This window comes from Pithys albifrons, chromosome 11 (genome assembly GCF_047495875.1).
Source record: "Pithys albifrons albifrons isolate INPA30051 chromosome 11, PitAlb_v1, whole genome shotgun sequence".
NCBI lineage: Eukaryota > Metazoa > Chordata > Aves > Passeriformes > Thamnophilidae > Pithys > Pithys albifrons.
In genome coordinates this window covers 25,887,254-25,910,998 of record NC_092468.1, presented here as the reverse complement: position 1 = coordinate 25,910,998, position 23,745 = coordinate 25,887,254, and the positions used below count along the sequence as shown (strand labels likewise).

Sequence of the window (23,745 nt, the reverse complement as noted above, 5' to 3'; positions counted from 1 at the left end):
AGGAACAGCAGCAGGACCCCTGTCTGGGCTGTGGGGCTCACGTGGAGCACAGGGCACAGGAGCAGAGGGACAGTGCAGGGAGGAGGAAACATCATACCACAAAGCTCCAACCAACTGTATCACGAAGCTTTAACCACATCCTGTTCTTTCAGGAATTTAAAAAAACGCAGGAATGGAAGAACAATTCAAGCACTAGAAACAGAAGGAAAACGAGACACAAAATGTGTTTCTAACAGACTAATTGTTGTGTGACTGTAAATAGAATGACAGTGTAAATAGAGCTGTGAAAGAATGATGCCCCCCTAATCCCACCCCCCGAAAAAAACCCTAGAATATTAAAAAAAAACATTTGGAACAAAAATGGTCCATTGCTGTAAGCTCCCCATCCCCATTTCGACTACACTGTGTCCCTGCTCCCCATCCTCATCCTGATCCCCCTCTCCATCCCCATCCTGCTCCCGCTGTCCCCGCTCCCATCCCCATCTTGCCCGCGCCGTGTCTCCACTTCCATCCTCATCCTGCCCCCGCCGTGTCCCCGCTCCATCCTCATCCTGCCCCCGCCGTGTCCCCGCTCCATCCCCATCCTGCCCCGCTCCATCCCCATGCCGTCCGCGCTCCTGCCTGCTCCATCTCCGCTCCATCCCCGCTCCATCCCCATGCTGCTCCATCCCCGCTCCGTCCCCATGTTGCTCCAGCCCCATCCCCGCTCCATCCCCGCTCCATCCCCATTCCGTCCGCGCTCCTGCCTGCTCCATCTCCGCTCCATCCCCATCCTGTCCCGCTCCATCCCCGCTCCATTCCCATGCTGCTCCATCCCCGCTCCATCCCCATGCCGTCCGCGCTCCTGCCTGCTCCATCTCCATCCCCATCCCCATCCTGCCCCGCTCCATCCCCGCCCTGTCCCTCCCCGCTCCTCCCCTTCCGCCGGCCGGGCCGGGGCTGCTCCTCCTCCCGCGGGCGGCATTAGCTCATCGCGGCGCGGCGGCCGCGGCTCCGAGCGGCCCTTTCTTCGCTGCCGCCGCCCCCATGGCCCTGTGCAACGGGGACACCAAGGTCAGTGTGGCCGGACCGGGGGCCCTGCGGGGCTGGGGGCTCGGGGGTACCGGCGCTGGTTAATGAGCTGATTCCCCGGGCAGGGGCGGCCTCTGCGGCCTGTGCCGGGCTGGGGGTCCCTCCGGGCGGGCTGGGCTGGGCTGGGCTGGGCCGGGCCGGGGTCCGGACCCCGCTCGGCCGAGCCTCCCCCGGCCCCGCGTGTGGCCCCGGTGGCTCCCGGGCCGCGTGCCCCGGTGGCTCCGGCAGGAACTCGGGGCTTCCCTCGGTAATTCCGCTCCTTACCCGAGCCCTGCGAGCTGTGTCGGTAGCGGGACAAACCCTCCTCGCAGGCGTTTTATCCACTCGGCTCTGAGTGCTCGGGGTTTGGGTGCTCAGCTGGTCCTCGTGGAAGTTTCCTGCCACGCTTTTAGCAGGCCATGGACACAAGGGCTGCTCTGCGGGGCTCCTGCTCTCCCTGTGCTGGCTCTTCATCTGGTTTGCCAGAAGACGTGACTCCGAAGGGCTTTTTGAGTTCTCAGTTGAGCTCTGCTTAAGTTTCCTATCGCGCTTTTCCCCAGGCACGGACACAACCTCCGTCCCTGGCCGGGGCTCCTGGTGGGATGTGGCGCTCATGGCTCATCCTCCACCATCCAGCTGTCCAGGGAAGGGGTGATGGAGAGGACAGAGCGGTTTCCACAGGGCTGGGTCAGCCCAGCCCATGGACACGTGCATGGCACCTGTACCTGTTAAAGCTTCCCTGGGATAACGGGCTGGGAGCTCCTCTCCTGGTCTTGGGGGTGGGCTGAGTTCGAGGGAATGACTTTCCTGTTATACTTTGAAGTATGAGCGAGTGTTTTTAGACCTGCTTAATTTTAGTACCAGAGGGAAACAATTAAACTCTTGTAAAACCTGTGCTGGCTTGAAAATGTGAGTTTAAAGCACCTGGTTTAGGCTTGTCCTGAGTTATTGGTGTGGGTGAAAGCTCAGAACTTGGACAGAGGAGCCACAGCTGCAGACTGGGCTCTGCTGCTTCTTGGTGCCAGAATGTGACTGTTCTGCATAGTGGTTTATAAATTGCATTAATGAGCATCCTGTGAGCATGTGGGTGTGTGAAATGCCAAAAAATTCCCTGATTCTGCACAAGTGGTTGTTAGGAACCTGCAGACTTGGGTTAAAGGTACATGTGTGAGGAGTGAGGTTTGGGGTGTCCTTAGTTGGTGATGCAAGCCTGGTGGCAGCTCATTGCAGAACTCAGAATCGCTTGGGTTTGACACGGAAAACCTCCAGCAGTGGTGGAAGGTTTTAGTGTCCCAGAGTTTCTGTGGTGGAGCTGACATGAGGGAAGGAGGCTGACCCTGACCCGGCTGTGGCCACGCGGTTCAGGTGGCACTTGGACCTCGGTGCCACGTCCCGGGTCTGAGGGACAGAGCACTGTGGTTTTCAGGGTGATTTGTGATTTGAATTAGCTGAATAAAGACTTCCCCCCCTTTTTTCTCTTGGTGTGCACAAGTTCCACCCTGTTTCCAGTCCCACCCTCAGGACATCAGCTCTGGGTGCCCCCAGCCCCCCGTGCTTGGGCTGCCTCGGGCAGCTGTTGGAGCAGCTGCCACAGAAGGTCTCAAAACCAGCAAGTTTTCCAGATTTTTGTGAACACAGGCCAGAAGACAGGGAACTCTAGTTACTCCTCTGCTGAGGGGAAAAAGAGCTTTTATTAGAGCCTGGCCAGTCCCCAGTGGGAAGAGGTGCTGGCCCCATAAGCCCCGGCCCTGCAGGAGCTGGGCTGGCTGCTGTCCTCCTAATCTCCCTCCTGGCAGACATGTGGTGTACAAGGCTCAACTGCCATGTTGGCTGCACGTTAACAGCATCTGTTCCCTTTTGGATTTTATTAAATGAAGTTTCCCTTGTTAAATTTGGGTTCAAAATCCCTCGCCTTAGAACTGTGCCTTTAAACAAGGAAAGGCAGAGCCTGTCCTGACTTTCCTCCTTCCTCTTTTCCCTGTGATTTATGGTAGAGTTGTTGGGCTCTCTTCAGACCTGAACCTCCTTTTGATTCTGCTTGTCTGAACTTACAGCTCTGAAACAATTAAAGACTTTAAATAGAAAAATAACTCTGCAAGGAATGGTGTTTGCCCCAAGATAGACTCAGGAAGGGAGTAGGATGTTGGTCTTTCTCACAAGAGGTGCTAATTTAGAAACTGAGAGATGAAAACACCCAGAGTCTCTCTAAAAGTGATTTCCTCCCACCCACGGAAAGGGAGGACAGTTCTGGTGGCCTGTCTCCATCTGACTGGTGGTTTGAAGGGCCCTGCTGCTGAAGTCTGTTCTCCTCCAACACATGCTCTTTTTGGTGTGTGACCCAAGACTAAAAGTCACCAAGAGCTCCCTGTCAGACACACTTGGCTGTGAGCTAAAGGACAGAAATTATGTGTCTGATTGTAGCCTGGATTTAGGCTTTTGAGGGATCTAGAACTACTTTTTTCTTCCTGCTTCTGTCTTTTAATGGAGATAAACCTCTTCCAGTGCCTGTAAACTTCAGGAGTGTCTAGTGTGTTACCTGAGCTGTCTTGTGGTAGATGAGGAATAAAGCTCAGAGCAGCCTTTGCTGGGGAATTGTGGCCCAGCAGGATGGTGCCCTCCAGAGTGCCCTGTGATGAAGCTCCAAATTGTGTTTGGAGGCTGATTTTCTGAAGTAAAACCTTCCCAGTTTTTCCTTCATCAAACTGCATTGGCAAGGAAACAGTGTAAGCTTTAAGTTATGAGAAAAACACCCCAAAGTAAGTAATTTCTTCAAGCAGCAAGTTTTTTTCTGCATGAATTTCTTGGTGTCTTAGACTGTGGTTGTGTTCATTCTTCCTTGAAGACCCTCCATTAAGGACACTTCCATGGAATAGCTGCCTCTTCTTTTTTGTTTTTTTTTTTAAGAAAAGAAACTTGTCCTTGTGTTTTTCAGCCCTCTTTCAGATTTAGCTGGAGTTGGCCAACCAATTCAGACGTGATGGGCTCTGAGAGAACCAGTGCTTTGTTCTGTTGTACAGTCTGCTTGAGTGCAGATTTTATAAAAAATGATTTAGCAGCGACATTTGTTCTCAATTTCTCCTTTTTATTCTCTCCAGGAGGTAATGTTGAGTGAAAGTTCAGCCTGTGAGGAAAACATTTTCCTTCTGACTTAGAGCTCTTTTGCTTGACAAAAAGGCACATGCTCTCAGTTACCATGGGCTGTGCTGGGTTTCATGGGAACTGGAAAGAGAAAAAGCTGGAGTGGCTGCAGATGGTGAGCAGAGCATATGAGCTCTTATTTATGGAAAGCTCTGCCTTCATTAGCTTATTAGCATTTTTCTTCCCTAATTTGTGCCCTGTTTGGTTTGGGGGATGGGGATGTTGTGTTTGTGTGGCTGCTTGGCAGGGTTGGGATGTGCTGATGTCCAACCCCTTTATCTTGCCAGTACATCTGATGTTCCTCATAAACTTGAGGATTTTTTTTGTTTAGAAGTTTCTTGGCTAGTCTTTATCATTTTGATCATAAATTAGCATCAGCTAATTAGCAAAGCTTTGCAGATGTTAGTTGTTGAAGAGACCTGACTTAGTCTGCGGTCTGCAGTGTGTCACTGGAAAGCCAGGGGAGGTTTAGATTGGATATTGGGAAAAAGTTCTTTATGGAGAGGGTTGTCAAGCACTGGAACAGGCTGCCCAGGGCAGTGGTGGAGTCCCCATCCCTGGGAGTGTTTGAGAAATGTGGAAATGGTACTCAAGGGTGAGGTTTGAGGTGAATGCGCTGGTGTTGGGCTCGTGGTTGGGCTCGACGGTGCCCCCCCGAGGTTGGGCTCGACGGTGCCCCCCCGAGGTTGGGCTCGACGGTGCCCCCCCGAGGTTGGGCTCGACGGTGCCCCCCCGAGGTTGGGCTCGACGGTGCCCCCCGAGGTTGGGCTCGACGGTGCCCCCCGAGGTTGGGCTCGACGGTCCCCAAGGCCCTTTGAAGCCCTGCTGGGTGTGTGGTTTGTGGCAGTGCTGACGTGGTGCCGTTCACAGCCCGAGAACGCCGGGGCAGAGCTCAAGGATGGGCAGCACCACTACGAGGGGGCCGTGGTCATCCTGGACGCCGGCGCGCAGTACGGCAAGGTCATCGACCGGCGCGTCCGAGAGCTCTTCGTGCAGTCCGAGATCTTCCCGCTGGAGACGCCCGCCTTCGCCATCCGGGAGCAGGGATTCCGGTACGTCCTGCCCCCCTCCTAGGCTGGGGGGCTCCTGGGCACGGCCTGCAGGGCTGTGCTGACCCCACCTCGCTGCTCCACCTGAGGCATGCTGGGCACCCACCAACGATGCACGCTGTGTGTGTGCTTCTCATTGCCTTCTTCCTTCCACGTTCCAAGTGTAGTTCAAGAGGTTGCATTTTAAATCTGTATCTGCAAAAGTTGAGGTGATCTTACTGTTTCACCTGCTAAACTGGGGGAACTTCTCCCAGGCACTCAGCAATAGGACAACGGGGCACAATGGGCTCAAGCTCTGCCAGGGGAAATTGGAGTTGGAGAGCAGAAAAAAATTCTTTGCAGAGAGAGTGCTCAGGCATTGGAATGGGCTGCCCAGAGAGGGGGTGGATTCCCCATCCCTGAAGGTTTTTAAACTGAGCTTGGCTGTGGCACTGAGTGCCATGATCTGGTAAAGGGACTGGAGTTGGACCAAGGGTTGGACTTGATGATCTCAGGGGTCTTTTCCAACCCAATCAATTCTATGATAATTCCTTCCTAGAAGCCCAGGGAAGGCTGGAGCTGTGTCAGGGAGGTTAGGTTGGATATTGGACAAAGGTTCTTCCCCCAGAGGGTGGCTGGGCACCAGAACAGGCCAACTCAGGAGATTCTGTGATTCTAGTTAATATTAAATAGTGTTCTGTACATAGTGGCACTTCAGCACAGGCTTCTGCACACGGAGTTATTGGAAGCAGTGATACCACCAGGCATGGAGAGTGGTCAGGCTCTTCCTGGAGTTTAGGAAATTCATGGTGTCTCCAGCCTGAGCAGAAGTGCCTGGGCATGGACAGCAGGTCCAGGTTGTCAGGATGGTTCAGTGTGAGGCTGTCCCTGTGTCAGCTGTGTCCTTGTTCCACAGCTCACCTGCAGGTCCCAGCACACAGAGAAATAAATGCTGCCTCTTCCAAATCCATCCCTGTCCTGCCTGGGACAAGGGAGGTGGAGTTGGGCTGCAGGGAGATCCAGCTCTGTGCTGGGGGAACCTGTGTGGCTGCAGGGGACACTGGGGACAGGGCTTGTTCCTACCTGGTTGTTCCTGTTGGTGGTGCAGGTGTTGTCAGCACAGTGCCTGATTCTGCTGCTCAAAACCAGAGAAAGTGGGTTTTGTCAGCCCCTGCTTGGCAAACTCTGACTGATGCTGGAGGAAAGCTTTGTTAGGTACATTTAATCCCATTTATGCAACCTCTCACTTGCTCAGTTTTGTTTCTCTGGCTCTGAATAACAAGTTTGATGTTCTCTGTGGAATAAACAGTACGTGAGTCCAAGGTCTGGTACAGCCCTGGTTCATCCCAGGCTGAGGCCAAAAGTGTTGCCCAACTGGTGCTTCTGCAGTTCATGATCTTGTAAATCATTATGGTTTGCAAAAACCCTCCCTTCCCCTTTGAAATGGTTTAATTTTCTTGCACAGTGTGAAGTATCAACTTCAAACTGTACCTGCTGGCATGTGTTAGACTTGTCATGCACAACCTGTTGCTAATGCCACCTCTGGGTAATCAGAATGGATTGGGGGACATTTTTCAGCAGACTTAGAAATTTGGGAGTGTGTTTTGACTGCAGCTCTGCTCCAGATGTCACAGACTTCCTGAAGTATAAATCTATATCTTAATTCTAACACTCTGTCCCAGCCACCTTGCTGATGCTTGGCTATGAGGAATGTAAAACACAGGCACTTGTTAGGATGGTTTCTACTTGGCTTTGTTTGAACTGAGGCAATAGCTCTGTGGTAAGCTATAGCATAGCAGGGGTACATGTTTGGATATCTGTGTTAAAATGTGGATTATAGTGTAGGAAGTTCAGAGAGTGATGTGAGATAATGTCAGAACTTGAAGCAAATAAAGAGATTTTAAATAAACAGCATCCTTAATGTTTTCTTTGTTTCCTCTGCAGAGCTATCATCATATCTGGAGGACCAAACTCAGTATATGCAGAAGATGCACCATGGTTTGACCCAGCCATATTTACAATAGGAAAACCAGTGCTTGGAATCTGCTATGGCATGCAGGTGCAGTTGGGATAGTCACAGAACCCTTAATCCCCTGGAATGTCCCAGGCCAGGCTGGACAGGGCTTGGAGCACCCTGGGCTGGTGGGGGATGTCCCTGCCCATGGCAGGGGTGGCACTGGGTGGGATTTAAGGTCCCTTCCAACCCAGACCAGTCCATGATCAATGGCATGACTGGTTTTGTTCTGAGTTCCACACTCCTTTTTTTTTTTGTCATAATAAATACAACCTGTCAGTCACTAATTAGTTCTGTCCAGTTGGTACTGGAAAGTGTTCCCCTCATGGAAGGAAGAGCATTGGTGTTTGAAGCATGCAATGTTCTACCATAGTTCTTAGAGTGTTTAACACTCCCTCACCCCCCAGAAAGGAAACAGCCCCAGCTCTTTACCCTTGGACTCACTGGTGGTCCTGCAGTGATCCAAACTTGAAGGAGACAAGGGCTGGATTAGATTTATTCCTTCTGCTTGTGCATCTTGGATTTTTCCAGGGTTAGTGGTTAAGAGGTGCTGAATAATGGCTGGAAAAACTCCTTTGGAAAGGCCAGTAATGGGGGAAACCATGTTGGGACTCCCTGGCCTGAAAGGAAACGTGTGTAATATTAAAATGAACCTCAAAATGGCAAATTGAAAACCACCAGAGGAGTTCATTAGGGCTGACCTTGGGGTAATTAACCAAGTGTGTCTATTAATGCACTGCTGCTTCATTATAACAGTGCAGAGCAGTAGGTACAATATCAAACTGAGTCTAAACCCAAGCTTTAAGTCTCTGAAAATTAAAGTGATTGGAACTCTCAAAACATTAAGTCGACAGTTGTATTTGAAAGGGAAAAAAATCTTTGGTTTGAGCTTTCTGAAGTCTAAGATGGAAATACCCAACTGCAAACAACACAGTGAGGCTGGAGAAAGAAAGAACTTGTTGAGAATTGTGCTACTTTGATACAGCAAGGATTATTAAGAGTCACAGAATAAAACTGGGGGAATAAATGCAGGTTTTTGACGTGGCCACAGCTGGTTTGCAGAGCAGCCCTGTATGGGAGAAGTGGGTGTAACTGTGGAATGTACATTATTCTGCAAACCTCTGCCTGTTGGCTGCTGTGGATTTCTGCTTGTTGTGTGTGGCAGTTGTCCCCAGCCATGCTGGCAGAGGGGACTGAGCCCAGTACAGAGCAGTGACCAATTTTTAGGAGAATTCTTGTAATTTTGGGAGACATAATGAGTGTAATAATGACAAACTGGCTTGGTATGTTTTAGAGAGCTGTTGTCAGTCATAGGCAGGCTGAGTGTGCAGTGGCAGCAGATTGTGTGGTGCTTTTCCATGCAGTGTTCTTGCTTTGCAGATGATGAACAAGGTGTTTGGGGGCACAGTGCACAAGAAGAGTGTGCGAGAGGACGGCGTGTTCAGCATCACTCTGGATAACACCTGCTCACTCTTCAGGTCAGACACATTGCAAGTTATCACAGCCACGTTGGGAATACCTGTCTGGAAAGGGGTGTCTGGGTGAGAGGAATGCTGTTTTTAAAGGAAAGAGTGACATTGCATCAATATTTAGCTGATCATTTCTAATACAACTTGTACAGGTGTGGTCACGAGTGAGCAGGTTGCTCATTGAAACAAATACTTAGGCAAAAGTTCTCAAGAAATACACAATCTCCAAGCAAATAGATGTGTAACTGCCTTACTTCAAAGCAGAAAGTCTTCACTGAGACCCTGTAAAATGTACCATGCCCTGAGAATATTTGTGTTAAGCTCCTGTCTCCTGCTGTGCAATGCTCTTGTATTGGTTGGCACCCACCCAGTGTTGGAAAGGTCTTAGAATTTCCAAACCCATTCATTTTCTGCCTTCCTTAGAAATTTCTTTGTGATGTTTTTATAAAACCAGAATTAGACTTCTTGGTAGTTTGTCGGTGCCTCTCAAGTTCCTTGTAAAAGTCTGGCAGTTTCCTTATACCTGGTGTTCCAGTTTTATTAACTTCCCTCTACTGGGCTCCTGCAGAACTTCATACCCTGCCTAAAGGTGCCCAAACTGTCCTGAAAACACAGTTTGCAACGAGAAAATTGACTTTGTTGAAATAAAAAGCAGGATCTGGTTGACTCCAGATGGCTCCACATGTCCAAGAGGGGATATTTCAATATTGGGATGTTTATAAGGAAAAAAAACCCAAACCCTTCAGAATTAAGATGAATTCCCTCTTGCCTGAAGTGTGTGTTGTACAGGAACTTAAACAGCTTCCAGGGGAAGCATCTTGGAGTTGGAGGTGGATGTTCCTGGGAGGGAAATCCTGCACATATTTCAAATGCCCTGGTCAATAGAGATGAGCTTTTCCTGGAATCCCTCAGGACTTCCCTTGGAATGGCAGGGAGTTAAATGTCTGTTCTTTCTTGAGCTGATTCCAGTTTTTATTCCTTGTTTAGGGGCCTTCAGAAGGAAGAGCTCGTCCTCCTCACTCATGGAGATAGTGTGGATAAAGTAGCTGATGGATTCAAAGTGGTGGCACAGTCTGGGAACATTATAGCAGGTATTTATTGTCTCCTGAAATTGTCTTTGGTAATGTTGGTTAAAGGAAAGAATTATGGCAGACAGGAGTTAAAACCACACTGGAGCAGAATAATATCTCTTGTTATTTAATTGCCAAAAAATGAATTGGTTTTAACCATTTCTTGTGTGTTTGTGTGTTGTGCTATCGTGACAATAAAAATACTTGAAAAGGAATAGTCCTGATTTAAATGTGGTTTAAGTAAGAGTTAACATTGTTTATACAGTTTATGTTATTTTAAAGTATGCAAGTGTTGTTTGTCTTTGAACTAAAATACCCTGTGCCCTTGGGGCAGGGGATGGAGACACTGTGGTGTGAGTGGGGTTTGGGTTTTGCACTGTAACAGCACAAGTCAAACACTGTTTAATTAATTATTAAACATTGATTAACTTGTTATTTAATATTGCATGAATGTTCAACTGAGCAAGAATAATGTAGGTACTGAAAGCAGGGCTCTAACAGCACACACAGATTGTCACAGGAAAATGTAGGACCTTAGAATTTGGGGTTTGAAAGCCACTGGAATTACTGAATCCCACACAGCCCCCTGGAGTCTCTTTCCTCAGAGATGGGAGCCCTGGAGAGATCCTGAGTGTGCTGAGCCATTTAATAAGATCTGAGTATTCACCTGGGTATTGGAAGCCTTTCATTAAAATGAAAGGTCTGAAGATAGAGCTCCTAAATCAGACAGGGCACTTGGCTGCAGCTGGGTCAGTGTGGCTTGGCATAGGGTTGGGTGAGGCATCATGGTGAGGGAAAAAGTCAAGTCTTCAGTTTGCTGTTTTCACAGTGGTTTTTCTGGGTTGTCTCAGTGTTTTCCTTGGTTTCTGAGGGATTGTGTGTTCTAGTTATAAAACAGTACCCCTGTTCCTAATTCTTAACCAGAATCTTTAGTTTTGATGGGTGATTTGTGCCCAGAGGTGGAAGAGTAAATCACTCCAACAGTTATGCTTGACTTGGGTTTGCATTCACTTCCAAGGTATTGATTTATTTCTGTTCTGTCCTGCTCGTCTCTTGGCACCAATGAAGGCATAGCCAACGAGTCTAAAAAGCTCTATGGAGCACAGTTCCACCCTGAGGTGAGCCTCACAGTGAATGGGAAGATGATCCTGAAGAATTTCCTCTATGACATTGCGGGGTGCAGTGGCACCTTCACGGTGGAGAACAGGGAGCTCCAGTGCATCCAGAGCATCAAGGAGAAAGTGGGCTCCTCAAAGGTCCTGGTGAGTGCATTCAACTGAAGCTGGAACTTTATTTGCAGAAACACTGGTAGTTACTCAGGTTCACTTGGAAGGTGCAGAATTGTCATGATTTGGGTCATACATTAAACAAGCTTTAGAAAAGTTACGCCATTGGGTCAACACATCGTTTGACTTCTCGTCTCCTTCCGAGTCCTTGGCTGTTCTCCCCCTCCTGGCTGTGTCTGAATTGTGTGCTGACACTTGCCCAGGGGCAGCGTGCCCAGTTTGGGTGTTTCCCTGTCCCTGTGCCCAGGTGCTGCTGAGCGGCGGGGTGGACTCCACCGTGTGCACCGCGCTGCTGAACCGGGCGCTGAACCGCGAGCAGGTCATCGCCGTGCACATCGACAACGGCTTCATGCGCAAGAGGGAGAGCCAGGCCGTGGAGGAGGCCCTCAGGAAGCTGGGCATCCAAGTGAAAGGTACCCCACAGCTCTGCCACTGTGCCCTGCACCCACAGGCACCTGCCTGGTCTCCCAGAACCCACAGCTCATCTGCTGGTTTAGAGATTTGCCTTCTCAGACTTTGCCTACCAAAGCAGGATTGGTAATTTGGAGCCACCTGGACCTACTCACAAAACTCAAACCTAAAATATTAAGCCTTAATTGATCTGATGGGGCAGTTTGTTGTATGCCCCAGTCTCTGCAGTTGGGGCACAGCAGAGAGGTGGGTTTGTGCCTCAGTCACTTCTCTGCTGATGGCTGAGTGATCCTGTTCAGCTGCTGCAGAACTCCCTGGATTTCCATTTTCTCCAGTATTTTGATTAATGCTTGAGGCTTTATTTCTTATCCTGGATCTCTTTCTTTTTAAAGTGTGAGCTCATTTGGGTGAATGAATGCTATTACAGCCAGAATTAAGTTTTCATAGCATTTTTTCCAAAGCATTTTTCCTTGCTTTTAAATAGGTGCATTTTGGTTGGTTTTGGACTAGCTTGTGGAGAACAAGGTGGTGATTGGTCACAGGTTGGACTCGGTGATCTCAGAGGTCTTTTCCACATCATGAGATTCTGTGATTCTATGAAGCAATTCATTATGAGTGAGCAGAAAGTGCCTTGATGTGGCTGATGAGAAGGTTCAGAGGTTTTTTAGCACCTCAAGTATGAGGAGGTCAGAGAAGACAAATCTGTGCAAACAGCAAGAGCTGCTTTATGATGCCTGGCTGACTAATTTAATGAGTAATAGCTGATTGTTCCTGGGGCAATGTGTGTTGTCTAGGGATTCTCCCTTGTTTTGGCCAGGAATTGTGGCACTAGGTGAGCAATTCTTTCCACTGGCCTGGCCCTGACACAGTGCAGCAAAGTCTAAGCTTTGTTCTAGACACATTTATTTAAAAAAAATTATTTTATCTTTACTTTTTTGGTGGAAAATCCATGTCTTATTCTTGCAGTGTGTGGAGCAATAAACCTGGGCTGTGGCAGGCAGCCAGGGGAACAAACTGAGGGAATCCCTTTGCTGCAAATGCTCCTTCTGTAGGTCAGGGAGTTCAGTGCTGGTAAAGATGCCAGAGAGCCTCCCAGCTCATCTCTGCTTGAGAGCCTCTCCAAATTAAGAGGCATAATGTAGCATGAATAAATAGTGCATCATTTAATTTTAGTTGCAGAAAGGCCTTGGGGAAACACTGTCCTGTAAACTATTTAAAGCAAGTAAATTACAATCTAAGAAGAGAAGCAAGAACTGAACTGGTTGGCACAATATGAAAAAAGAATAGGTTAATAAGAGAAATAAAAGGCTTCTGTTAAAAGTAATTCTTGAAGTATTGAACAGCCCTGTTTAATGCAGTTAGTAGTCAAAGGTCTGGGGTGATTTTTATTTTCTTAAAGCAACAAAGTGAAACTTACTTTTTTGTAATCTTGTATACAAATCTTTACTGACTTTGTCCAAAAATCCCTGTCATTCCCTGCAGTGGTGAATGCAGCTCACTCATTCTATAATGGTACCACAACTCTGCCCATCTCAGATGAGGACAGAACTCCACGGAAAAGAATTAGCAAGACCTTAAATATGACCACCAGTCCTGAAGAGAAAAGGAAAATCATTGGTGACACCTTTGTGAAGGTGATGTGTGTTTGTTGTTTGGTTGATCTTTTTAAATGTGATTTCTGGATCCATCTTTCTTGTCTGGGTGGTTAATCATCATCAGTGCTCGTGGGAGCTGTGGGTGACCTCAGGAGCCACTGGTGGGTTACAGGGAGAGCATTTACCAGGCACTGATGTTCCTGTAATCTGAAGGCATTTTTTCCATTTTCTATGCAACAAAATATGGGGTTATAGGGCTATTTCAGTAGTGGGAGAGTGTCATAATTGTCTTCCTGATTGTGCTGCTCCAGCTCAGTATCAGTGTCAGGCACTCTGTTCCCTCCTTTAGACCTTGGACAGCCAAAATAGACTGGAACTTTCTTTGTTCATCCTACAGATTGCCAATGAAGTTATTGGAGAAATGAACCTGAAACCTGAGGAGGTTTTCCTGGCTCAGGGAACCCTCAGACCTGATCTCATTGAAAGTGCTTCCCTCGTTGCCAGTGGCAAAGCTGAGGTGATCAAAACCCACCACAACGACACGGAGCTGATCCGGAAGCTGCGGGAGGAGGTGCGTGGGCATGGGTGGCCCTGGTGCTGCAGGAGCCTCAGGGCCAGAGGTGGAAAGCTCTGCTGTCACTGTCCTGCACTGGTGGGACCCTGTTCTGATGAGGCCTGTGAGATTTTACTGAGATATATTGCAATTTATTACAGTTTTTTAGTTCCACATTCCCCAAGTAGTCAGAGTGGTTTGGGTATTGTCCAGCACTGCACGCCCAGGGAGGTGTCAGGAGGTTGGAGGTGGGTTCATGCAGTGTGAACAATCATGTTCTCAACTGCAAACCAAAAGCTGTTTCCTCTTTAGCCCTCCAAACAAGCCCATGTTTGGTGAGGAAGCAGAGAAATACCAATGCCTTCAGCAGGAGAGCAATTCAAGGCTTCTCAGGCAACTTTATTGTGGTTTAACTGAAGTCCATGGTGAAATGGGTCACTCATTCCTTCTGTGGACTCAAGTCAATGAGAAAACTGTAGGTACTGATAGTCCAGACCTGGCACATCATGGATTCAGGCAAGAGCAACAACAGTGCTTTAAAAAGAATGCTTAGGAAAAAGATAATCAGCTCCTTCTTTGAGAGAGGGACAGAATTCTCCTTATCTTGAACCTCTTCTAACATTCAACTCTTTGAGCAAAGTATTCTCTCTTGAGAGGGAATGAGAAAAACATACTTAAAATGAGTTGAAGTCTAGGGATGGTTCCTGCAGGTACCTCCAGGGTGAGTTCTTTCTGTTCTTGTGCAGCTTCTGCATCCCATTTGTAGTACCCTGTTGAGGGATCTGCCAGCAGCATGCTGGTGGCACACACTGTTTGCCACTTAGCAATTTAAGAACCCCAAATTCTCTCTGAAATGGCCCCAAATGGACATCCATGGGTGACAGCCAGGAGCTTGGAGGTGATGGGAACACAAGGGGTTGGACTGTCTTAAGCCAAGCTGCCCAGATCCTGTCCCTTTGATGCTACTCCCAGTTGGTGTGTTTAGTCTGAAGTCTGGAAAAGCTTTTTAAACACCTTTCCTGGGCACAGCTCTTAAATATTAGCATGTGAAGCAGATGTAGGAGACTGCCTTAATTTGCTTTTTCTGGCATTAGTTCTCTTAACTGTGACAAAATACTGTAAGAAAGAACCAGCTCATGAGAGATCACATAACAGCCCTGGTGGAAGGTGCTCAGTTATCAGAGTCTCACCCACAGGAGAGAACTAATGATCCACATTTCTGATATTCCTCACTGCACTAAGAATTTTCAAGGCTTTTGGATTGGTTTGACTATCCAGCAAAGGCAAGGAGGGTCTGAATTTGTGAGGACAGCCAGTTTGCCCTTGCAGCTGTGCCTGCCCTGCTGCACAGGGGTACTGGTGGCACAGACTGAAGGCTCCTTGGCTCTCCCTGTGCTGCAGCTGTGTTACAAAGCCCACATTCACAAGGGATTTCTTCCTGGTGTTTATGGAATCCTTGGCACTGATGCTGTGAGGAGCAGGCCAGTTTGACTGCCATAACCTAAACACTTGAGCTGGAGTGTAAATTGCCTTTTTTTTCTTTTCTTTTTTTTTTAAAGGGTAAAGTAATAGAACCACTGAAAGACTTTCACAAGGATGAAGTGCGAGTGCTGGGAAGAGAACTTGGCCTTCCTGAAGAGCTGGTTTCCAGGCATCCCTTCCCAGGTATGGGCTGGGCTGTGCTGTTAGTGCAGGGCTGGGGGTCACACCAGTGTTGTTCAGCAGGTGCTTAACCTGCAGTGTGGGGGAGTATAAAACTGATCTCTAAACACTGCAAAAATCCATTTAGGTTTTAACTTCAGCAGGATCCTCCTTCAGGAAAAGATTTCTGAGCAGCTTAATAAATACACCTAATAAAAGTGTTGTAACTGAATTTGCCTTTTTTAGCTGCATTTGTTCCTTTTCAGTTGTAGAAGCCAAAGCAGGAATGCTCAGTAAGTGCAGTGAGATCTGCCTGAGCTGCCACGTGTGTCTTACCTGGAATAATGGCCTGACTCTGCCTTTCCAAGGGGCATTTGCTGCTTTTAACATGAGTGCCTGGAGAGTAACCCCAGTTCTCCACCACAAAACATCCAAGTAGATAATACAGCAAAGTCCATGTCCTTTTGGGAGGGGGATGTTTTCTGCCCGTGTTTGGGAGCTGGCAGAGCACAGGGTAGTGCCAGTGCAGCAGCACCCAGGGAGGGCAAGGACCTGTCTGCTGCCTTGTCCAGCACGTTGCACTTCTCTGTTAATAAGCTAAAAGGTCAAACAGCCCTTGAGGGGCTTTAAAAACAGTAGAGACTCCACTCAGAGTCCTTCCCAGTTGCCCAGCAAAAGCAGGGAGCAGGTTCCTGTTCCTCTTGGATTTCCAGCCACCACTTCATCACCACAAACTGCTTCATTGCACCACCAGCACGTTTAAGGTGTAAGCAGTTAATGCTTAAATGTAAATTAATGCCTAATTGTATTAATCAGAAATGTCCTTGTGGAATAAATTGTGTGTGGGTTGGGCATTTTTGTCTTGTTGGGTATTTGGACAATTGAATTGTAGGTACAGTGGCAAAAAATCCCTTACTCAGTGACTGACCCCCTGTTCCACATTTCTAAGGGGAAATCAGCTGCTGTTAATTAGTGTAATGTTTTCTCAACGTTGCTTTGCAGGTCCTGGTCTGGCAATCAGAGTGATCTGTGCTGAAGAACCTTATGTGTGCAAAGACTTCCCAGAAACAAACAACATTTTGAAAATAGTTGCGGATTTTTCTGCGAGTGTGAAGAAGGTCAGAAACTCTAAATTTTGCTATGCACAGAAGTAGTGTGACTGTGGTGGTTCTGTGGAAGTAGAGGGATTGTTCTGCAGTGACCTGCAGTGAGGTTTGATTTGCTGAAGGGTTAAAGTGACTGCTTTGTGCTCTTTAAGGAATGGTGGCTCCCAGTACAACTCACTTGAAGCTGTTCAGGGCAGTACAGTGGAATAATCTTTAGTGCCATGACTGGTGCAAGTGTTGAACAGTTTCTGTAAAATGGAATTTAATTCACCTTTCAGATAGTAAAAAAGTTTTGTTGTAGTTAAACTTTGTGCAGATGAGGTTCCTGGAGGTACTTCAAATCAAAAGGTCTTCCCTCCCTGAAATAAATGCAGCTTTCTAGTTTTGCACACAGACAATCAGTGAATGTGTAGGTGACAGTGCAGGAATGAGGAACTGGTGCTTGCCAGGTGTCCTGGACCAAAACCTGGAGTTGTTAATTGGTGATGTTTAAATTCTACATCTCTTAACTGTGGTGACCTGTGTGGTTGCTCTGAGCTCACTCGGAGGTGAAGGGGCATTAACAGGGCCCTGCTCTGAGGTGTGAGTTCAAAACAACTTGCCAAAGCCTTTTGGTAAATCCTGAAGGGCAAGTATTTACACCTGCTTTTCTTCTAAAACATGGAATTGTAGTGCAACAAAAATGAAAAGTCCATCTTTGTGGAAGAGGATGAGCAAAGGAAAAGAGCCTCCCCCATGGCCATGGAGAGTCTCAGCTTAAAGTACAGGCTAATCAAGAAAAGTGCTTATCAAATTAAAGGTGTTTTTTAAATAGTTCCAAGGGGTAAATGCAGACTAAATTTAAGCAAACAGCTACTTAAATACCAAATTTAATTGCACTGTGCAAGTTCTGTTGGAGGGCTTGGGAGCTTTATGGAATGACAGTGTCTTTCTCTGCATCCTTCACAGCCACACACGTTGCTGCAGAGGGTCAAGGCCTGCACAAGTGAGGAAGACCAGGAGAAGCTGATGCAGATTACAAGCCTACATTCACTGAATGCCTTCTTGCTACCAATCAAAACTGTGGGAGTGCAGGTAAATGCAGGCACTGCAGGGCTGTTCTGGGAGCTCCCTCCTGCTGGGGTGGCAGCCTGGGGTGAAACATCACATGAACTGCTTTAAGATGTGGGAATAAAGAGCTTTATTGAGGAGATAAACTCCAGAGGGCTGTGAGAGCCATGCTGCTGTCCTCTGTCAGTGATGCTGGGCACTCACAGGCAGTTCCTGGGCACTCACAGGCAGTTTCTTCACAACACTCACCGTGCCATTGCCCTCTGCTGCCATCCTGTTGTCCCTGATAAGGCTCAGGACTATCAGACCAAGTTGGTTACAAATCCCTCCTTGGACAATGCTTTTTGCCCCTTGCTGTACCTTTCTGCATTGACTGATCCTCCTGCTTGGAGGAGAAGGCCTGGGGCAGTGCAGGGGACCCTGGGACTGTGCAGCTCCAGCATTGCCTTCCCCTTCCCTCCTCTGGGGACAAGAAACACAAACCAAGTGCTGAGCTGGCATTCCCATTGTGTGCAGGAGCTTGGAAGCTTTCCTGACTGAGCAGTCACAGCTGTAAAGAACCTTTCTCTGCACTATCAGTATTGAGTTACATATATTTTATTGTCACTGCTTAGTGTTGTGTGTGGCTTCTGTGACTCTTTGCAGTCACCTTTTGTTAGTGTTTTAAGCTGCAATGTCATCACATTTCTGTGCTTTGTCACAAAAATAGCAACACACAATCCCTCTGCTCTGGTCAGTGTAGATGAGTCTTCCCATTCTGAATCTTTCCTTTTATATATTTTTAAATATATATTTCCTTAGTCTGAGTCTTTCCTTTTGTACAGTCTTACCTCTGTCACCTTGCTCTGTGTTTCCTCATCCCCTCAGTATCTCCCAGCACACTGACTTCACCAGCTCAATGTCTGCTAAATGTTGGCCCAGCAAGTGGCCCAGTCACCTGCAGGGTGAACAGGAAAGTTTGTGAGTTGTTTTGGCAGGGAAGTTGCCCTGCAGTTCTCACTGTCTGTGCCTGCAGGGTGACTGTCGCTCGTACAGCTACGTCTGTGGCATCTCCAGCAAGGATGCCCCACACTGGGAGTCCCTCATGTTTCTTGCCAGGCTCATCCCACGCATGTGCCACAACATAAACAGGTAAGTATTGAATTACCTTTATTTTTAATCAGCTAATTAATATATGGAAGTTTAGCTTGTGCAGGCATTCTCCTGTTTATAGTATTTATTTTCTTATGTATTGTTCAGGTGTGTCATACAGAGGTTACAATATGCAATAAATCAAAATACAGATTTATTTCTAGCTTGAAAAGAATTTGACAGCCTGTGATAGCTCATTTTTAGAGCACTTGATTAGACAACATCCAACAGAACTTATGCAAATCTCTTCTGCAGGACTCCAGCCTGCTGATGAGCTGTGCTGTCCTGCAGTTTGATTTTGCTGTGTGTCACAAAGGGATTTACTTGGGAATGGCAGTTCTAATGGCACAGGGAGAGCCCCAGAGCTGGGCAGTTTGATCTCAATTGAGCTCTCTGTGAGGATACATTTTCTGCCTACTTGATTCCATAACTTCTCCCAGCAGCTGAAGCTGCTCAGACATTAAATCAGCTCTGGAGAATCATATCCTCCTTGCCTGGCTGGGGGATTTCTGATGAAACTGCTTCTAATTGCTTACAGCAAGCCTTAATTTTCTCACATAAGTGACACCTACTGACAGAGCTATTACTCTGAAAGGTGAGACCTTGAATTGCAGTATAATTGGTTAAATTAAATGCAGAGGGGACAAGAGAGGGTATAAATGAGGGTTGCCTGGGCAGTTTTGGTGTGTGCTGACTTTACAGCATCACTGACTCCTTTGGGCTCTCCTGGAGCTGGTGCTGCCCCCTGAGCCTCCCCCAGCCCTGGGGGCTCTGCTCTCCCAGGGGTGTTTGCAGGGACAGTGGGGAGGGCACTGGCAGGGCTGGTTTGCTGCCCAGCTGTGCTTGCAGGCTTTGCACTGCAAACCAGAATACACAATGTAAACTTGCCTGGTTTTCTGCTTGGGGTTTAAGTCAAATATTCTTGGTTTGTGTCCACAAATTCAAACTCCTCGTGTGACTCGGTCGCAGTAAATCTGTGAGGGGCACTCAGTGCCACACTCTGCTCTGTGCTCTGCTCCAGCTGAGACACAGGGAGTGGGATTGATGAGAGGCAGCTGAGGGGCTGCTTTGAATGCAGAACATATTTTATTACAGGTGTAATCATGCAGATAATAAACTGTAGTGTTAGTGCCCTGTGCTGCAAACACAGCTCTTCACTGACACTGAGGTTTAGTATTTAATGGGGGGTTTGGTGGGTTCCTGTTAGAAACTGGAAGTAAAATAAAATATTATGCTGCTTTTTGCTTCCATTTTCTCACTGTAACTGCAGTCTGGAGCAGTTTGTTCCATTCTGTGGATGTGACCTGTGCTTTCCCCACCCTGTGTGTTGCAGAGTTGTGTATGTGTTTGGCCCCCCAGTCAAGGAGCCCCCCACAGACGTCACCCCCACGTTCCTGACCACAGGAGTCCTCAGCACTTTACGCCAAGCAGACTTTGAGGCTCACAACATTCTCAGGGAGTCTGGTAGGTGCTCCTCTTATCCCATGGGTCACATCCCTGCAAACCTAAAGGCAACAGTTACAGGGGCACTGTCAAAATCTGTAACCTGCCAAGTATCTGCAAAACAAGTGGCCATCTAATGGGAGGACACTCTTGGCAAAGTTGTAGAAGCCTGGGATTAATTTTGGGGGATTTTGGGGAACTGAGGCTTGCCTCTGGCATGCCATGAAGCCCAGAGCTGTGGTGCTTCACTGCACTGTGAGCTTGAGCAGGAAGTACTGACAGCCAGCTAAAAATTCAGCAGAATTCCTTCTCTCTGCTCATCTCAGTCCTCAGTACTTACCCAAAGAAACTTGACACAGTTTTTAAATAGTGTTTTTTTTGTGGTGAGAAGGGAGCCCAAATAGCAGGTTTCCAGTGGTGATGATGCTGCTCCCTGCCTGTGGTGCTTTTCTGTTTCTTAACTTGAAGTAAAAGCTGTTTGTCAACCCAAACCTGCACACCCAGGGAGTGTTGAGTTCCCTGGATATGGTGCACAGCCAGTCTGGGAATGAAGAGTTCTGAGGTGCAGTCTTTATTTTTTAACTTAATTACCTGTGGAGATGTGATCAGTGTGGGAAGCACTGCCTCAGTCTTGCCTATATTTTGTATAAATCAAGTTACAACAGATACGTCTTTTTGAGAATCCATGTTCAGTTTGCAAGGCTGTCTGAACAGAATTTGTACAAAATTAACCTCAGAAGGCTGAGGATAACACTGTTGGCTGTGTTGGTAAAGCTGTAGCTGTGTCTTGCTAACTTTTGGTGACACTTGGCTTTGTGTGAATGAATTGCTCCTAAAAATAAGACTGAAGTTCTGATTTCGTGCAAAGGCTCCTGTGCCAGCAGCTCAGGCCAGGCTGGCAGAGGGGGGAGCTGAGCACTGTCAGTGCCACACACCTCAGTGGCAGACTCTGGATCATTGAAAGAGGCAAATTAGGGGGCTGTGTAGTGACTTTCAGGAGGAGATAATTTAGAAAGAAATAAGTGAGAGATGATTGTCTGGAGTTACCTGTCAGCCACCAGCCATGGGGATACTGGAGAGCTTTCTCTTAAATAGTTCAAAGACTATTCAAAGAGTAGTTCAAAGACTATTCATAGAATGTTTCAAAGGGATATTTGTGAATGACTCTTATTTGGCTTGGTGTGGTGATTGATAAAACCCCATGGCTGCATTATGTAGGAAGGAAAGTGGATCTTCAGTTGACTCACAGTGAATTAGAGGGATAACTCAGATTATCTGGGATTTCTCTGCAAGCCTGCAAAGGTTGAGGATCATCTCAGTTGGCAATTTATAGAATCATGGAAAGGTTTGGATGGGAAGGGACCTTAAAGACCACACAGTCCCACCCCTGCCCTGGGCAGGGACACCTTCCACTGTCCCAGGCTGCTCCAAGCCCTGTCCAGCCTGGCCTTGGGCACTCCCAGGGCTGGGGCAGCCACAGCTTCTCTGCCCACCCTGTGCCAGGGCCTGCCCACCCTGTGCCCTGTGCCAGGGCCTGCCCACCCTGTGCCAGGGCCTGCCAGTGCCTCCAGCACTGAGGAGCTCTGGTGATGCCCCACTGTGATCTCTGGGGTGTCACAGCAGTAGGGAGAGGATCCCCCAAGATGTAGATGCAGCTCCTGGTGCAGAATTTGAAGCACACGTGGGAGTTGTGTACCCCCTGTGTGTGCCACCCACGTAATGCCCCCCGGGGAACCGTTTGGCGCAGGTTACGCCGGGAAGATCAGCCAGATGCCGATAATCCTGACGCCGCTGCACTTCGACCGGGACCCGCTGCAGAAACAGCCCTCCTGCCAGAGGTCTGTGGTCATCAGGCCCTTCATCACCAGTGACTTCATGACTGGCATCGCAGCCACCCCTGGCAACGAGGTCCCAGAGGAGGTAACGTGGCCTTTGGGCTCCCCTTCAGCAGCAGCTTGGCGTGTAGATGGTTCATTGTCATTTTCCTCTCTCTCTTTCTTGCCTTGATTTGATTTCCTTGCTTTTTTTATTCCTTCATGATATTCATTAGGCAGAATATTGTGGTGTTTTGGGGAAAAACTAACAAAATGAGGAGCTGGCAGATGGGTGTGACAAACTCAAAGGCTTTCCAGCAGAGCTGAGCTGAAATACCAGCAAGAGAATACCCAGCCATTCCTGGGATTTTGGAATTAGTTTTTGCATTAGTAATTGGAAATAATTGCATAATGAAGTGCCCTTGATTGACACTTCTGATTTTAACACCTCAGTGTCCTGTTTGCTCTTTAGGTCACTAAAAGGATTTAGGAGTCAGGTTCAAGCTGCTTTTTTCTGGGAAACTATCCATATCCAGTTTCAAGAGCTTTGGTAACACACAGCAGAGTGTGTTCTGCTGAACTGTAATAAACAGCTCTGAAGCTGAAGAGCTGCTGCCTTGAGGGACGTGTTTTGTGATTCCCAGCCTGGTTTAGTCTGTGCCAAAACCCAGCAAGTCCCAAATGCACCTGCAGATACCCTGAGCCAGAGGTTTTGGTTCAACTGGCCGTGAACTGGGGGTGATTTGCTAATGGCAATGGGCTCCCCTCCCCTGTGTCTGTCAGAGCCAGTGGGAGCAGTTTTCCTTCGAGCTTTTCTCAGCTGATTTTCATCAGGTCTGTTTCCCACACTCTCTTCTGATACTCTTTTTCCCCTCCACAACAGGTTGTGTTAAAAATGGTGGCAGAGATCAAGAAGATTCCTGGCATTTCTCGGGTGATGTATGACTTGACATCAAAGCCACCAGGAACTACGGAGTGGGAGTAATTAACTGTTTTCTATCCAAGTACTGTGTGCAGTCTAAACCATATCAGAAACCATTCCCAGTGTTGACATGCAGTACTGTGAAAGAGTGACTGGAGCTGCTACACCGCATCAGATTCCAATCCTGGAGCAGGATCCTGCAGTTCAGAGCTGTGCTGGGGATGATCCCGACGTGGGGCTGAGGATTGTACGGGTAAAGAACCATGGCAGCACTGCCGGGCTCAGACAGGTCCCTCTTGCTTCTGCCTTTGTCTTACCAGTTCTCCCCTTTCTCATGTGTTTTACTGTCATTGGGGTGTCTCTTTGGTTTTGTACACTGTGTAAAAAGAGACAGTTTATTTACTTCTACCAAAAGCATTGTTACAGCCTAAACATGTAAAAGGAATTCTTTGTGACCAACTGCTTTCGAACGGATTTATTATAAATAAATATTTTGCCAAATGGAGTAGTGGGCCCTGTTGAGTTGTGGAGTTACTGTGTATGTTGTGTACTGTTAACTTGTTCTATATTGTTTGACCCATGGCAATAATGTTGAGCAATGCTGAAATCTCTGCCATCACCTCTGTCCGTGTGTCTGTCCCGGCTCGGCGGGTGGGTGTGTGGTGACAGCTGTGAGCACACTCTGTGTGTGTGCTCATGGCAGACTCCAGGCAGGGAAGTGTCCCTGTGTGCTCTGGGAGTGGATGAAGTGTAAAACTGGGAGTGCAGCTGGCAGGGCTGTAGCAGCAGAGCCACTGGACCTGTGAGTCCTGCTTGCCCCCAGAGCAGTGCAGTGTCCCCTCTGCTCCTGCTGCCCCGTGCTCTCCTTGGACTTGATGACAGTTTATTTTCTACACATTTGCTTTTACAGGATTTTTTTGGGTATGTGTTGTGCTTAGCTTGATCTGTAAAGTCACAGTAGTTGTTAGTGTGGAGTCCTGGGATCAGGGGTGACTTCCTGATCCGGTAGATCCCTCCTGTCACT

General features: G+C 47.9%; 1 protein-coding gene across 1 annotated transcript; it reads left to right on the top strand.

Annotated features, from left to right (window-relative positions):
• Nucleotides 1-934: 934 nt before the first annotated feature.
• GMPS (guanine monophosphate synthase) lies at nucleotides 935-23,226 on the top strand. The gene is made up of 16 exons (XM_071566839.1): nucleotides 935-1,053; nucleotides 5,059-5,240; nucleotides 7,161-7,275; nucleotides 8,611-8,708; nucleotides 9,687-9,790; nucleotides 10,838-11,031; nucleotides 11,303-11,468; nucleotides 12,949-13,100; nucleotides 13,459-13,632; nucleotides 15,174-15,279; nucleotides 16,258-16,373; nucleotides 17,310-17,435; nucleotides 18,427-18,542; nucleotides 19,876-20,006; nucleotides 21,733-21,905; nucleotides 22,683-23,226. The coding sequence occupies exons 1-16, from the start codon at nucleotides 1,027-1,029 to the stop codon at nucleotides 22,782-22,784; spliced, it is 2,082 nt and encodes a 693-aa protein (XP_071422940.1). The 5' UTR covers nucleotides 935-1,026; the 3' UTR covers nucleotides 22,785-23,226.
• Nucleotides 23,227-23,745: the final 519 nt, after the last annotated feature.